This window comes from Hyalella azteca, unplaced genomic scaffold, assembly GCF_000764305.2.
Source record: "Hyalella azteca isolate HAZT.00-mixed unplaced genomic scaffold, Hazt_2.0.2 contig3354, whole genome shotgun sequence".
Lineage (NCBI taxonomy): Eukaryota > Metazoa > Arthropoda > Malacostraca > Amphipoda > Hyalellidae > Hyalella > Hyalella azteca.
Window position 1 is genome coordinate 1 of NW_025933605.1, and position 15,807 is coordinate 15,807.

The following is a 15,807-nucleotide window of genomic DNA, read 5'->3' on the forward strand; positions in this document are numbered from 1 at the left end:
CTAATAAAACGATTAAAATTATAATAATTTTATCGTCGTCAATGCCACAGCCACATCAATCAGCTTTAATTAAGCAGCTACAGCACCTTACTTGCCGCTCGTCAATTTAAGCCATTTAATATTGGTCCGAACTATGATTTGTAAGGTTCGATTGCCACACAATAACTAAAATACTTTTTATATCATGCCACAAAATTTTGGCTTAGTTTTGTTAACTAAATAGATCGTTACTTATGAAGGCCGGAGACAAAATGTGTTGTTACCTGTAACGAAGTTAGTGGCATTGACAGTACAGTAGATTGATTGGGAAATCTCATTCAACGTTTTAAGAGATTGTTTGTATACTAGCAATCGTTTGTATACTATTCGCGTTTCTCGTGGTAAATGCAAGAAAATTGAGATATATTACACTGCGCAGAATACTGAAAAACTAAGAAATTTATAATGAAGAAGATGGATTTTATGAAGCAATGTTCGAAAATTTAAATGAACTTTGGAAGACACCGACAGCCGACACGTGACAGTGCAGTAATGAGTAACGTTCCATGTCTTGAATTAAGAGCCTCACCAAAGTTCCCACTCCTATTTACTATAGAAAAATACATTATATCAAACATTTATTATTTAGTTGCGAAGGAATGAAAATCAGTTCAACTCACCATTGGTTACGGTGCTCGAACAATTCAGAGATGATGTTATATCATGAAGGCAACCCCACAACAGTAATAGAGTACACTGCCCACCCGGACATTAGCAGATCAGTCAACTGCAAGGTTGCTGACTTGCTTAGTTGTCTCATTACTCTCGTACTTGGTGTTGGTAAGCCGAAGGGCGGTATTCGTACATCGCGTTCACGATTGCGTTCACGTCATATTTGCTTCTCGAGCAATACGACGGTTGAGTGGGTCGACGAACATGAACGTTGCTCCTGGTCCAGTAGCTTCTGTTCGATCGCGCGTCTGGCTTCCGTATTTTCTTCTTGGCTTCGAACTTTGCGCGGATTTCACTTTTCTGATTGCGCTGCGGAATTCGACTTGAATTCATTATTAATTTTGTGCATCCTGCGGAATTAGTGCCAATTTTTTGTAGCCTAAGCCCCCTGCGGAATTCATTAACAGGTGGACTAATCCCTCTGATGTCGCGTTTTTTCCACTTAGGCATCTGACTATATATATTATATACCTAATACCTTCAAAAGGCTTCAAACTTCAATGGACCACCATTTTAAAATTTAAATTTTTTGGCTCTCATGAAAAGTTGGATTTTTCATCATAAAAATCTATCTCATCTTATGATTTTCAAGCTTTACAAGCGTGAACGAGAAGCAACAGCAATACAGCATTGACTTGAGTCTGCTTGAGAGATAGGTACCTACACGTACACCAATAAGGCAATAACACCATTAAATTTGTAAAGATCTGATCTAGCAATCAGCCAATCACCTGGTCACTTTTTCTCATTTATTATTTTTTTTAATTATGTATAGCTACTATCGAATGGGGTTATTAGGTACAATTTTTGTTAATAATTTCTCACCGTGAAACATTTCATAAAAATAAACAAGTTTGGGTTCTTTTTGAATGTCTTTGCAAGAGCTATTGTAGCCTATGGCGTGTTTAAATAAATTCTATATGCTATTCCTAATGTGCTAAACGCAAGAGAAAAGCATCACGAATTATCCCTGGGAACGGGGAACTTTGGACACATCGTTATCGAAGTGTTTGGAGGGGTCGCTTGCCGAAGACCACCACTGCCCTGGATGTAATGGACCATCATGATTCCTGCCTTCCGGAACGTAGCCTTCAATACTTTAAGCCGTCCGTATCTAGGCCGTGTGTCGAACCAGCCCTCGGTCGAACGGCCACTCGTCGTAGGACGATAAATTTTGGAACAGAACTTTGCTATCTGAAACCTAACCTTAGATACGGTGAACGTAAAATTACGTAATTTAATGATGCCCGGAAGTCATATTCGATCCGCGGCCTGGTGGTGCATGGCAGGTTTTATGGCAGTCCGGAGGTGGACAAAGCCGAGTGATTCACGGCTGATTGGTGAATGTCCGGAGAGATCCAAGGCGTTCGATTCAGGGCTTGTTGGTGCACAAAATTGGTGGTGCACGGCTGTGCTCCCTTTTGGAGGTTGGAGCTAAACATTACCGTTTGGGAGGTTAGGTATTTATATACAAAGTTTCGTTCAAATCTATTCAGTATTTTAGAAGAAATTTTTTGTTCACTGTAAATTTAATCACGTAATACTGTTAAAATCACGAATGACGGTGAAATGGAAAGAAACTCGTGAACGAAGACAAAATCTAAAATATTTTCACGAGCTAAAAATCACCGTTGGAAAGTTAGGATTGTAGTATATCAAAATTTTCGTTCAAACCTGTTCAGTACTTTAGATGAAGTGTCGTGTTCACTGCAAATTTCGGAACGTATCGCCATATAACTCACGAATGAAGGCGAAATTTAAAAAGTGTTCACGAGCTAAGTATCACCGTTAGGTCTTAATGAATAGGTGTACCAAATTTCCTCGAGCTCCGTTCAATACTTTGAGAGATATTCCTTGTTCCCTGAATTTGGAAACCGGCCGCAAGTCCTGCCGTAAATTTGTCCGAGCGTTCTGACCTGATATGAATGTTATAGGTAAATCGAAAAGAAAATTCGATAAAAGTGTTAATTTTACACCTCCCCCGTCGCTGTAATAATTTTAGGTAGTGTTTTCAGTCACCAAAAATGTGTGTACAATAGACTGGAAACAAAAGCAAGAAAAGAAATATTTATGAACTCAATATCAAGTAACGAATTATATAATAATTTAAGGGTGGTCGCACAAAAAATGCTAGGGCTTATAGTTCCATTATAATACTGCAATTGGCAGTTCCGCGCGCCACGTAGGTACCTATTACGAATATTTAGGCTGATCTAAATTTTCACATCGGTTAACTGGCTTAATATTTGATAGACACTGTTGTTATGCGCATATGCATTTATTATTATTTTATTAGGAGAAAGCACACTCTTAATTTAAGCTCTTAAGTTAGCTCGACAACGTTGAAGGAGAAAATATTGTTTCGAAGAGTTGTGGACTATAGCTACTAGTAGCTAGAGGTTCATATATACTGCTAACTCTAAAATGAACCCCCAAATTGTAACGGAGCAGTAATAAAATTCACAAAGTATTTCGTGAGTTTGATCAACCTGTAACTATTGAACACTTACAGGAGCATTTTCAATATTTAACATCGATTACAGAAATCGTATTGCCCGAACATCAGCAATAATAACGTATTTGAGGACTGTCATATCAAATCAGTATCGTAGGCGAAGGAAATCGATTTAAATGAACGTAATTAACTTAATAATAATAATAAGAATAATAATAATAATAATAATAATAATAGCGGTTTCAGCGTTTATTAGGCCGTAGGCCTGTCGCCGATTCTTAACATCGCAGAACATTCGCAGCATTTTGCGGTCTCGAACTCGCAACTCACTGCTACAATTCTGCTGTGCTTAACCGCCCTGCCTCCTTGCCGATTCTGACCAGAAGCTGGCGCATAGAGCTGGGATCGAACCCGCGCCTCTCTGCTCCAATCCTGGTACTCTGAACTTTAACCACTGGGCCACCCAATAGTCAATACGTATTAGAATTTTCAAAAACTATCATTTATAATGAATACTTGATCGTTTCCTTCCATAATATAGTGTCCTTAAAATGGAAAATTCTATAGATAAATTTAATATCGTTTGGTATTCTTCCTTGAAATGTCAAATCTAAAGAGGGACTGCTTTTACGTTCGATTTTCGAATAAACTCGATCAATTACTTATCAAAAATTTCATTTAAGAAGAATAGTAGTTGTCATTAAAATTAAAAGGACATAAACACGATAACATTTTTTAACTTAGAAAATATAATAGCAAATTGAAAAGCGTTAAATCAAGCACAACTATATTATATGAAAACATGGATAGTCATATCAGTGATATCACGTAATTTTGACAGCGCAGATGTTAGTTATTTGGCACTCCAACCAGTCGTGTAGAAAAATTTGAAAATTTCATTGAACCTACGCCCCGCTGACAAGATGCGTGCAAGTGCCACCAATTAAGACGTAGTCCTCCGGACACACGTTACCGTCGCCATGAGAGCCTGGCTGAACTGTGGGCACCGAGTCTTTAGTCTCGAGGTTGTCATGAGTGGGCATTAGCGTCATGTCACTGCGACATCTTCCTGACTCATCACGCATGGACCCGACGCTGCAAGCGCGGATAGGCACCGGAATTATCGCGTAAGCTCCGTGGTTGCTGCAGGTCACTTGAGAAGTGGTTGTGTCCACTGCGAGCCACCCTTTTTTGCACGGACCTGAGTAGGAAATTTTTAGCAGTAAAACCGGTTCAATCTGAAATCTTTTGCGTCTCCCGAACAAGGTATTAATCAATTGATTGCCTAAGGTATCATCCATTACACTTGCAGTGTTACCACATACAGAGAAGATACTACAAGTGCTCTTTTGTGGTTGGATCTAGAAAACTTGGTCTCCTCTGTTTTCATAAAGTCGTCAAATCACCTATCGTTGCTAGGGCGTAGCATTTGAAGGCGGGGAGTGGCCGCATCGATGCGGTTACCACTTCACACGAAGATGTCATCGGAACATTTCCTGGAGTCTCACACAAGTTAGGCCGGCATTTTCCCGAAGCTGACAGGCCGTTATTAGCAACCTAGCAAACAAAATTATAATAAGTAATTAGAACCTAAACTAATCATAGTTCAATTTTGTCAACACCATGCAAAAAATTAGCTAGGTCATCTCATCAAAAATTAGCTAGGTCTTGTGTGTAATGTTCATGTCAAATATGTGATTATTTTTCACATTATCAATATTGTATTGCCCTGTTATGTGTTTTAAATAGAATTCCAACCATCAACATTTGCATTCGTCTGCTTCAAAAAGATACACACACTAGCACGTCTTATTGACACAGGTGCAATACGCTACGAAAAACGCAGAAGTGAAGGTTAACTTCATGCCACATTTCAAGCAAAAATTTCAGCTTACACTGATTAGAAGAAAATAATGGTCTTTAGAATTGTCTAATAATCTAATTTGTCATAAAAATGGAGACTGGCCTTCTTAATTAAAGTTGGGAGAAAATGGAAAAGTTCTGGAAAATAATTTTAAAACTAAAATGCCATATAATTGCGCAATTCTGCTACTGAACTAACCTGGATGGTATATCCAGATTCACAAGGTCCCTTTGAGTGGGGGGTATAGCAGGCATCAGTGGGGCTATGCCAAACTTTGCTCACGGGGCACTCGCACTCGGCTTCACCGAACTCGTTAACGATCAACTGCAACGTCTTCCTGCAGAACTTGGCGTCCGCGCTGACGCCTAGCATCTCGCACCTGTCGTTGATGCTCACCGAGTTCTTCGGGCAGAGCTGAGGGACGCACTTGGCACGGTCTAGGAGGCAAAGGGCATCCGTACAAATTATCCGTTCTGACTTCAGTTCATCTATGTTCGCATTGAAGCATTAAATTATAGGATAATAAGAATGAGTAGCAGTACTTTATACATAGTTATTCTACATTGGTTGTAAATTATAATATCAGGTTAGATAAATGTTAACGAATAAAACTATTCGCCAAGATTGACGCAGAATAAAGCTGACGATTGTGCTTGTTGATGACGATCCAGTGGTCGGCACGACATGGTCCCCTCTCGTGGAGCTGCACGCACCGCCCCTCGTAGGGCACCGTGCCCCACAGCAGCGAACATATATGCAGCAGTGACGTCACGTTGCGTGCCTCTTCCGACATGCAGCGGTCGCGGGGCTGCAGCCGTTCGAGGAGCTGATGGATAAAAAATGGTTTTCTTAAGGGCAATATTGTTGATGAACTCATTTTGATTTTGTGAATAAGATGCTTGAAGACGTCACGTATACAAAATGGTGAGCCAGAAACGATGAACCGAAACACGATCTAATGAACTATGATTGAATGTAATGATCTAATGAACATTAAACCAACATAATGAGCTTTAAGGCAAAATTCTCACAAACAATGCAAACTATTCAATATTATTAGCATTAACACGATGCCTTACAACACATTTCCTGCGATAAACATCCGGGGGCTTCCCGTCCTAGCTGCTGCGACCTCGAATTATTTATTATTCCCAAGCTAATCTCGGGGCTAATCTTTGCATCCTTTGTAAGCTCAATGGCAAGTGTTATTCCAATAGTAATAATACACCAAGGTCTCCACATCAGGGCAGTAAACCGCAAAACATGTTGATTGTGGATTAGCAACGAAGCAATACTTCATGCTAATTACAACATTTTAACTCACATAAACCTGATGGGCGATCGCAGACCCCTTTTAAAACCTCATTTAACAAAGACTCCCGTTGAACTCCTGTTTGGCTTCTTGGAAAAATATACATTTATTTTCTCTGAGACCACTTAATTTTCATCAACGTTTAAACAAACTTTGTTTTAATGTTTGAATACGGCCCTTATTTTGTTTAAAGTTATGATTACATCATAAAATCTTCGGATCTAGGTAAACCCTCGATGCTGAAGTAGCACCCATAAGCCCTCGAAGAGCTCTACTATTTTCCTGTTGACAAGATCCAAACAAATTAACCATCATACCAATGCCGCCACACTAAATAAATAATCCTTTATATATTTGGAAAAGTTTGTTGGAGCCTGACGCTTTGATTGCAAAGGAGCTATTCGAGGGCATATTAGTACCTACAACTTATCATGGCAGGATATTACCTAGACCGGATATTTTATTTTTAACAGTTGAATAGTAAGGCCTTTTGAACGTTCGAAATTTGGTATAAATTTTATTCAAAGAAAAAACAATCGATTAAACCTTCGATAAAAATGGCAGTTGAATTAAGGATGGAAGTTACATGCGGGGTGGAAATATCTCTCATTAATATACAAAGAATAGTTTCAAATTTTTTCACTACTCAACAATTATAAATAACTATGTCCGTTGATAATTGTATTGTTCGCCTCTGAAAAGCCTGAAAAATTAAAAAAAATCCCACCTTTTGGTTCCGCATGAGTTGTATGTATTGGTCGGGCATAATGATGTCGGCTTGGCAGTGAGTAATAGCTAGTAACAGCACCAGCGCAATAAAAACCGTTGACATTCTCGGCCTCATTTCAGTCGCTGTGCAATATAATAATCGAATAATTAATTAATAATTTAATCAAATTATCCAGAAATTGTTGTTCAATCTTTTAGATTAGTTTTTAATTTTGAACAAATTAATAATAATGGAGTCGCTGAGAGAAAAGACTGATTTTCTTGAGAAACTTTTCAAGTGGCGAAATTGGAATCGAAAGTTGTATTTCAATGGGCCACTCAGTGAGACACATCAGGCCTACTTTCCAGCGCCGACATCGCTATGCTATAATAGATGTTTCAAAGTATTACTTGTTTAGAGAGCCTCAATGGGAAGATAATTACAAACTGATAAGATAATTACAAACTGATCTGAGCGATCAGTAAATACTTTAAAGCAATTTGCCTCAATGAAACTTCTAGAGGCTAATTGAACGAAAACAGAATGCGCCAATAAGCGGTTTAAACCAATCACGCGCGGAGCTGTTTATGTACGAGTCTAGTGAGTGGCAGGTCAGTGACACAGATGCGTCCACACCTGCATGCGGTTCCTTCACAACTGATCCTTCATGCTTGGTTTGATCGGGCTCCCATCCGGGGTGCGCAGTGCAGCAAGCCTGATCAGCACACGCCTGCTGGATCCGTAAGAATTATGTACGGGCTAAACCGTTCCGTAAAGCTGTGCTTTATTAACCGCGAACGGTCCTGCCGACAAGAAATTGCTAAATTCTCCCTTCCATGAAAATACGAAGAATGAAAATTTCCTCAAGGACATAATAAGAAGATATCTTTTAAATTAATGGGCCAAACTTCTCTCATTGTTTGTGAAGATCAAACGCATTGGTACCTGAAAAACGACCGAATTTCAATTGATTAAGAATGGATTTATGTCGATCAGGGATTCAAACGCAGTTCGTAAGCCGTATTCGCCCCGCAGCGACAGTTAAGCATAAAAATGAGAGATTATGAGTCCGCTCATCAGACGTGGAATCCGCATGGAATCTGAATCCCGCACTTCGCGGACAGCACTGTTGCGGTCCGATTTTCTGACTGTCGTTCTCGCTCTTCTTCTATCACTCCGACGCATTACCCGAAGCTGAAATTGAACATGAGCCTTGGTCGGCTCACTCTCGTTTGAGCCGCCTGCCTGGACGGGCGTGGCAGGACGCAGTAATTGGTCGGTTATCTGGCAAGGAAATACCTTGGATTTACCTCCGACGCTGCTGTCAACCATTTATTTAAACTAAATTCATATATTTCAATTACCTCTTTTGTCGGCCATGGACAGGTGCGGCTGCAGGCAAGTGGAGCTAGAGAACCAGTCTCGCAGACGGTAGCGCTTCCGGCGCTGTACGTCGCACGGACTTGTCGTTTATTTTAACCTCTGTCTTCCCACTCGGTGAACAGTGTTGAAGGAAGCTGCAACTTGTTGGCAACGTTGGATAGGAGTCCCGGCGTAATCTCGGCAAGCACTGCGCTCCTCCGCTAGATTCCCACACTTTGAATTGATTTGACCTAGTCTATCACCGATAATCGATAAACTGTGACTTCCTCTCGGCGATAACTCCGGTGATGTACGGATGGGCCCAGCTAAATTTACTAATCTTTAATGTTCAACTATACATTTCCCGTCTGATAGCTACCTAGGATTACTGATATACTTCTCCTGGATTCGCTTGTTCATTTATATAGTTTGTTCATTTAATAATGCGCGTGCATTTTATCATTCGTACCCTCTTACAAATAGAATTTTTGCTGACTGTGCTAATTTAGTTACCATGCTTTCTCACTATTCCGTTAGGGTAGCCTATATGTGTTGCCCGCTCTCCCGCAGCAGCACGATTCTGTGACACGCATGAAGCCCGCGCACGTCACGAGCATGAAGATCATGACGCTCACGCTCGTCACGAGCATGAAGATCATGACGCTCACGCTCGTCACGAGCATGAAGATCATGACGCTCAATGATCATGAAGCTCACGCTCGTCACGATCATTCTGATCATGAAGCTCACGCTGTCAGGTGAGAATTGCTCACGGGCTGATGACGTCAGTCAGGCTTCGTTTACAATGTTGCGTGTCACGCCAAGACCTTCAGTCTTGGACGGAAAACGATACCTGTTAATGCTCTTACTCCAATTTGCATTGCCATCTGTTTAACCTCTCAAAGAAGTACTCTATTGATCCTAACTCTGTGCCTCATTATCCATTTTGATTTATGTTAAGATACTAACGAACTAATCCTCAGCTCAATTAGAATTACATAGGTCATAGACCATTCTGCATTTATATAATTTAATTTTGTGAATGAAGCCACAGCCCGACAGTTATTCGTGAGCCTTATGCTTCTGAAATCCGTGCTCGTAATGAGCAAAATGATTATGATGCCGGAGCTTGTCATATGGATGATCATTATGCAGCTGATGCTCATCAGTAGCATGATGATTATGGAGCTCGCACTCTTCACTAATCTGATAATTATGAGACCTATGCTTGTCATTCTTATAAATGTCTACCAATAGCAGAAGTTATCTCGTGAGTTTAGCTGGTCCAACCTGACAACCTGATCCCTACTGTAAGGGATTGGTATCTAATAACATAACATAACATAGTGATGTCGGCGCTGAAGAGTAGGCCTGATGTTGCCTGTCGCCGTTTGTCGTACTTTTCGTGACTTGTTCACAGAAGATCCAAAATCGTGTCATTTGACCGGATCTTTTCATGACTGACGATAGTTTGAAATAGCTAATGGACTTCCACCGGGTTCGATATGGGGCTAGGCATTTCAAGTCTGAACATATATTTTTCCTTAGCTTTAAATATTCTGTTCTTGAACGCGTTTATTATACTCGGAATGCCTACGATGTAATCGGGAGGCTGTTCCACATGTCGGTGATTCGAAGCGAGAAGAAATGTTGTCGCGTGGATAAGTTGCAGCGATGTTTTTTTAGTTTATAGCCATGGCCTCTGGTGTTGGTTCTTGTTTCAAATTCTAGTAATCCTTCGGGGACTTTGTATAAACCATGAGTATACTTGTATTCCTCAATGAGGTCCCCACGTAGACGTCTATAACTGAGGCTTGGAGGCGTCATAATCTTTCTTCATAGGACTTGCCCTTCAAGCCCGGAATTATCCTTGTTGCACGTCTTTGAACATTCTCTTTAAATTTCTGTCCTTTTCAAATCTCGGTGACCACACAACGTTTCCAAACTCTAGACTCGGGCGTACGACGGCAACAAACAACTGCTTCATCGTTTCTGCAACTAGGAACTCGTATGAGCGTCTGATTAGTCCAAGAAGTTTGTTGGATGTGTTAGCTTGCGTTTCAACATGCTTAGAAAATTTCAGCTCCTTTTCGACATAAACTCCGAGATCTTTTTCCACACTAGACTTTTCAATAAAAAAATAGCAGAAGATTTCTTATGAAATCGGTGTTCGTAATGAGCAAAATGATATGATACCGGAGCTTGTCATGAGGATGATCATTATACCGCCTCATGTATATGTTCCTCGACTCACGTTCTTCGCATTATCAAGAATTCAAAATGAAAATTGAATCAGCGAAACCTCTGAACGTTATTCTGACTAAATAGGCTTTAAATAATATCAGATACTCATACTCCAAATGATAATTTCTATAATAGTTTGTCACTAAATTATACCTTAGGTTCAGGTGGAAAGCCGTGATGACGGCACTGAGCGGGAAACCGCTCTATAGAGAGCCATCTCTGCGAGTCTGATCAAAAACCGTTCCTAGTTCTTCCTCGTATAGTCTACGAGGGGACGTGGGTCAGCTGAGTGGTATGCTCCGATTTTTTTCTACGTTCCCTCCAATGGACAAATTGGGGTAGGGTGGCCCAGAGGTAACAAATGTACCATTGGTTGGAGCAGCGAGCTATGGGTTCGATCCCAGCTTACTGTGGCCGTTCTGGTCAAATCGACGAGGATGCCGGGCAGTTTAACAACGCAAAATTGGACCAGTGAGTTGTGTAATAAAGACCCGCAACAAGCTGTGAATGTTCGTAATAGGCGACAGGTGTCGTCTCCATATTCGGCGACACCGCTTTACTATTCTAGACGCTGTATTTGATAATTTTAGTGAACAGAATAACAAAAAGTAATGCGTAACTTGTGGTCAGCGTGTTCAAGCAGTATAACTATAATTTCAATATAAGGTGTCTTCATGAATCGACAGCGTCAACATCTGTATTTCTGACTTATCATCAGACCACGTGACCCCTCGTTGATTGTTGCCCTTCAAACCTGAGAAAAGCTGGTTTCGGGGCAATTTGCAACTCAGGGTAATGCCAGCATTATCTCCCCTACATATATGAATCAATAAGCAATTTCTGCTAAAAATTAAAGGAATTGTAATTCTATATGGTTACTATTATATACTCCTTACTCATACGAAAGTAAGAAAAAATTCTAAAGGTCTATATAGCATGAACCCTTCATAAGTACAAATAATGAGTACTTCGATAACTCTAAGCTATATTCTCTGATGAAATTCAATCATTGTAAAACTTACTATCGATCAAATTTGCCCGTTAGGTTATTTTATGTAATTAAACTATTTCATACATTCTCTCCCTAACTTTAGCGTAGACTTTTACCCCATACAGGGTACTTGTCGTCAGTACAGGGAGTCCGAGCGACGTGGCAGAAGCTGCCGCCCTCTATCCGCCATTTGCCTGGGACACATGCAATTGGCATTTTTAGGAATCTATCTAGTTTTGATGAAAATAATGAGGTTATTTAATTTTTGTACTTTGAAATATTTGTAAGTCCATTTTTCTTCTAAGGAAGCGTCTATATAGGTTATTGGTGACGGCTTCATCAACTGGTTATTTTGAGTAGTGGCCACCTGCCGTTGTGGCGAAATATTCCGTTCGATGTACCAAATGAATCAATTTACTTTCAGCAGAGAGCATTCAAAATTATTGTTTTGTATAATTAGGACTAGATATTTATTCCATCGTTTATATATCTTGTCCATTCATTTTTTTTGCGTTGTCATTCAAGTGATTAGGCTATGAGTGCTTAGAATTTAGCTAGATTATTGATGACGATGTTAGAGTGTTAGTATAATATTTCAGTGAATTTATTATCCACCTGCACTACGGTCAACGTCCAGTGGCTCAATACATCAGCTGAAATATCGGGCTTGGTTTGCTTAAAAAAAACTAAAATGCCTGCAATTCAGGAGTGGAATTAGTGCAAACAATGCTGTCAAGCATAGTGACAAACAGGATGGAATTCTAAAATTTACAGTTCATATATTATTTTCGCTACACCTAGACCAGTTTTTCGATACAACATTATTTGAGGCAAAAAAATTAACTTCTTATAGGCTTAAACACGTATAGGTAAAGGTATAAAAAGTTTCTAAAAAGTAATCACTTAACTTGGAAATGTTGCGTGTCTGCAGGGCAGCTTGCACTCAACAATTAAAATTATAAAAAGTACTAGTTCGTTAAAGATTTGACTCTTAATGTGACAGCAAAGAACTTTTCCATGATGCACACAATAAACACGCAATTCATGGGANATTTACCTAATGCAAGAAATTAGCAATCAATAATTCAAGGTTATTTTGTAAGTTTTGTAACAAGGGAAGACTACATTAAATACGTATTGGCAACTTATGCTAAAAAAATGCACTGAAACTGCAAACAGCTGTGACAGAAGGTGCCAGAAAGCGCCATCGATTCATTTGTCATTTTTTATTTCAAATCGCTTTCAGTTCTTTGGACTAGGAGCGTAAATTTCAGTGTAAAACCTATTAAAAGTTTAAGTTTCTACGTGGATTTTGATGCTGTTAACATTTAAATACTTGAAAGTATCTCTGATGCAAGAAATACTGGCTAAATACATTTTAATTTGGAAATTAACATCAATCAAAATTACTGTTATTCCGGGCTATGTTGGTTCTTGCGACCGATTTTTGCATCCAGTCGCTTATAATGAAAATAAAATTGTTTAAGCAAGTATTTCTTGCATTAGAGATACTTCAAAGTTTGTTAATGTTAACAGCATTATAATCGATGCAGAAACGTACATTTTTTATATAGATATTAGAAATTTAGGCTCTTTGACTCATATACTATGGCCCTATGGGTCTAGGATTTCAAATGGATGCATGTGTTCAAATTCAAATAAGGCCCACCCACGGCCAGTGTCAGCTCAGCTGACAAACCGCCCCTTTCTTCAGAAGCAAGAAAGCTTTTGCCGGGTAAGGCTGTGTTACATGATCGGTCCTCGGTCCGTAAAGAAGTGTCGATCGGTTCAAAATGACATAAGACCAGGTTCTTTTGAATAACCTATAGAATTGCACCATGACAACAAACAACATTATACACTTTACAGTTGACTGACTATAATAGACTCAATAGTCAATAGAGCACTCGAAAGTCAAAAATTTAGCATTCAAACCTTTAGATTCTGTGAACCTTGTGATTTTTTCATTATTAAATCTTTAGAAGGCTCACAATACAGCAATCCCTTGATTAGCACGGTTTTGAATACCGCGGTTTTGATTAACGCGGAAAAAAAATGTGCGACCTACCCTTAATCTACGCGGTGCCAGTTTTGATTAGCGCGACTTTTTTTTCACTACGCATCATTTTCCCGCCTCTAGCCATAGGTGTTACGTTCGGAACAAAAGTGTTACTTTTTGCTTATTAGATCTTATGTTGTTACTTTTGTTACAACTTTTGGAAAAATTTGCCAAATGTTGTTACTTTATGAATTTCAGCCAATAATTCTTTAAATACGGTCCCGTTCAGTAGGCACTCGTGCTGACTACAGAGTCGGTTTAACCGCGCCTTGTCCTGTTCATAACTCGAATGGTCGAGTTCAGCAACGTTCGCCGGTAAGTGAGCCATGCCGATGCTCTAGTTACTTGTTAGCCTTCAACTGGTTGAGATTGCTGCCATATCTACTGCTCATTTTTATCAAACTACATAATTTTCCTTGATAAATTACCGTCATAATTATGGACAAAAAGGGAACGCTTAAACGTAAAAATATCACTTTGGAGACTAAGCTTGAAATAATTAAGCGTTTTGATAATGGTGAAACGAAAACGAAGATCGGTGAAGACCTAGGGTTTCCCGAGTCAATATGCACAGGAAACAATACGTTAATTCATTCGCATTTCATTTATTTATTTCCCCTATTATTTAGAAAAAAAATATAATGAATTTTAGTGGGGAAAAAAATTATCATGTAACTTTGCTATTTTTGAGGATTCATTATAATTATTCCCATATATTCTTAAGTTTGATTAGCGCGGTTTTGCATAACACGGTAAAACTCGGGGATTTATTAACCGCGTTAATCAAGGGATTGCTGTATATCACGTAAAGTTTTCACTCAATTATCGTCTCGAAGTTCGGGAGCTTTATCTGCAGTACCATAAACTTTGACCACTTTTTTTTCAAAATGATGCCATTTTTTTACCAAATAAGTTAAACTTAAATTGAAACATGCAAAATACAGGTCTATACTCTAGCTTTACTCACCATAAATTGCTGGCTCCTGCAGGGTTGGCAATGATTAAATCAAAATGATTAAATCATGTGATTAAATCACTTGATTTTTTTTATAAAAAAATCATGATTTTTTTTATTTTTTCGATTTTTTTGATTTTTTCATATATTTAAATATATTGAATGGCAGTCTTTAATTTATATTGAGGTATTGTTATTCATGGTTTAGTATAAATGTACTATGAATGACAAATTGGTATATAAACTTGTTGCCTTAAGTGTGTATTAGGTTCCAATAAATTGAATGCTTTTGGTACAGAGGAATCAAGTGTGCAAATTGCAATACATTGTACATAGCTAGCAGCTTAGCTAATTTGTATAAGGCTATAAGTAGTCTTTAACTATTTGTTATATATTGATTACAATATACAATTTTAATGTGTTAGCTAGCTTATACAGGGTGGGGCAGAACTGATTGAACAGTTTTGAGGCAAAATAAAAGAGTAATGGAGGTACATAAAGAAGAAAGTTTATTTTCCTCAAGATTAGCATAACATACCATTTAAAATACTTATGTTTTGAAAACAATATCAGGAAGATGGGGTTTGTTAGCTGCATCACACTGTTGGAGTCGTTCTCGGAAGTTTTCTATAGCACGTTCACACATATGGCAAGGTATGGCCATAACCTCTGCTGCAATAATCCATCCCCTTAGCTGTGGTAGGGTGTGAGGGCGACTTCTGAACCCCTTTCTTTTAGATGTCCCCAAAGAAAGAAATCGCAAATGCTCAAATCAGGTGACCTCACAGGCCACTGTAAATCACCCCTCAGAGTCTGGGAACATGCGTTTCAAAACTTTGAGTGACATTCGGGCTGTGTGAGCTGTAGCCCCATCCTGCTGGAACCACACATCTCCCAATGCTTTATTTTCAGCAATGTTTTCCATCATGGGCTGCAAGAAATTTTGCAACATTGCAGCATAGCGATTGGAATTCACTATCACGGTTACTCCCTCCACCGAGAACAACTCCAACAGTGTGTTGCAGCTAACAGCCCCCATCTTCCAGATATTGTTTTCAAAACATAAGTATTCTAAATGATATGTTATGCTAACCTCTAGGAAAATAGACTTTCTTCTTTATGTACCTCCATTACTCTTTTATTTT

At 39.1% G+C, this 15,807-nt stretch overlaps 1 protein-coding gene across 1 annotated transcript; it reads right to left on the reverse strand.

The window, feature by feature from the left end:
- Nucleotides 1-3,628: 3,628 nt before the first annotated feature.
- LOC108669406 lies at nucleotides 3,629-7,696 on the reverse strand. The gene is made up of 5 exons (XM_018156730.2): nucleotides 7,070-7,696; nucleotides 5,676-5,856; nucleotides 5,229-5,467; nucleotides 4,573-4,723; nucleotides 3,629-4,367 (listed from the first exon to the last, which is right to left on the reverse strand). The coding sequence occupies exons 1-5, from the start codon at nucleotides 7,184-7,186 to the stop codon at nucleotides 4,072-4,074; spliced, it is 984 nt and encodes a 327-aa protein (XP_018012219.1). The 5' UTR covers nucleotides 7,187-7,696; the 3' UTR covers nucleotides 3,629-4,071.
- Between the last annotated feature and the right edge of the window lie 8,111 nt (nucleotides 7,697-15,807).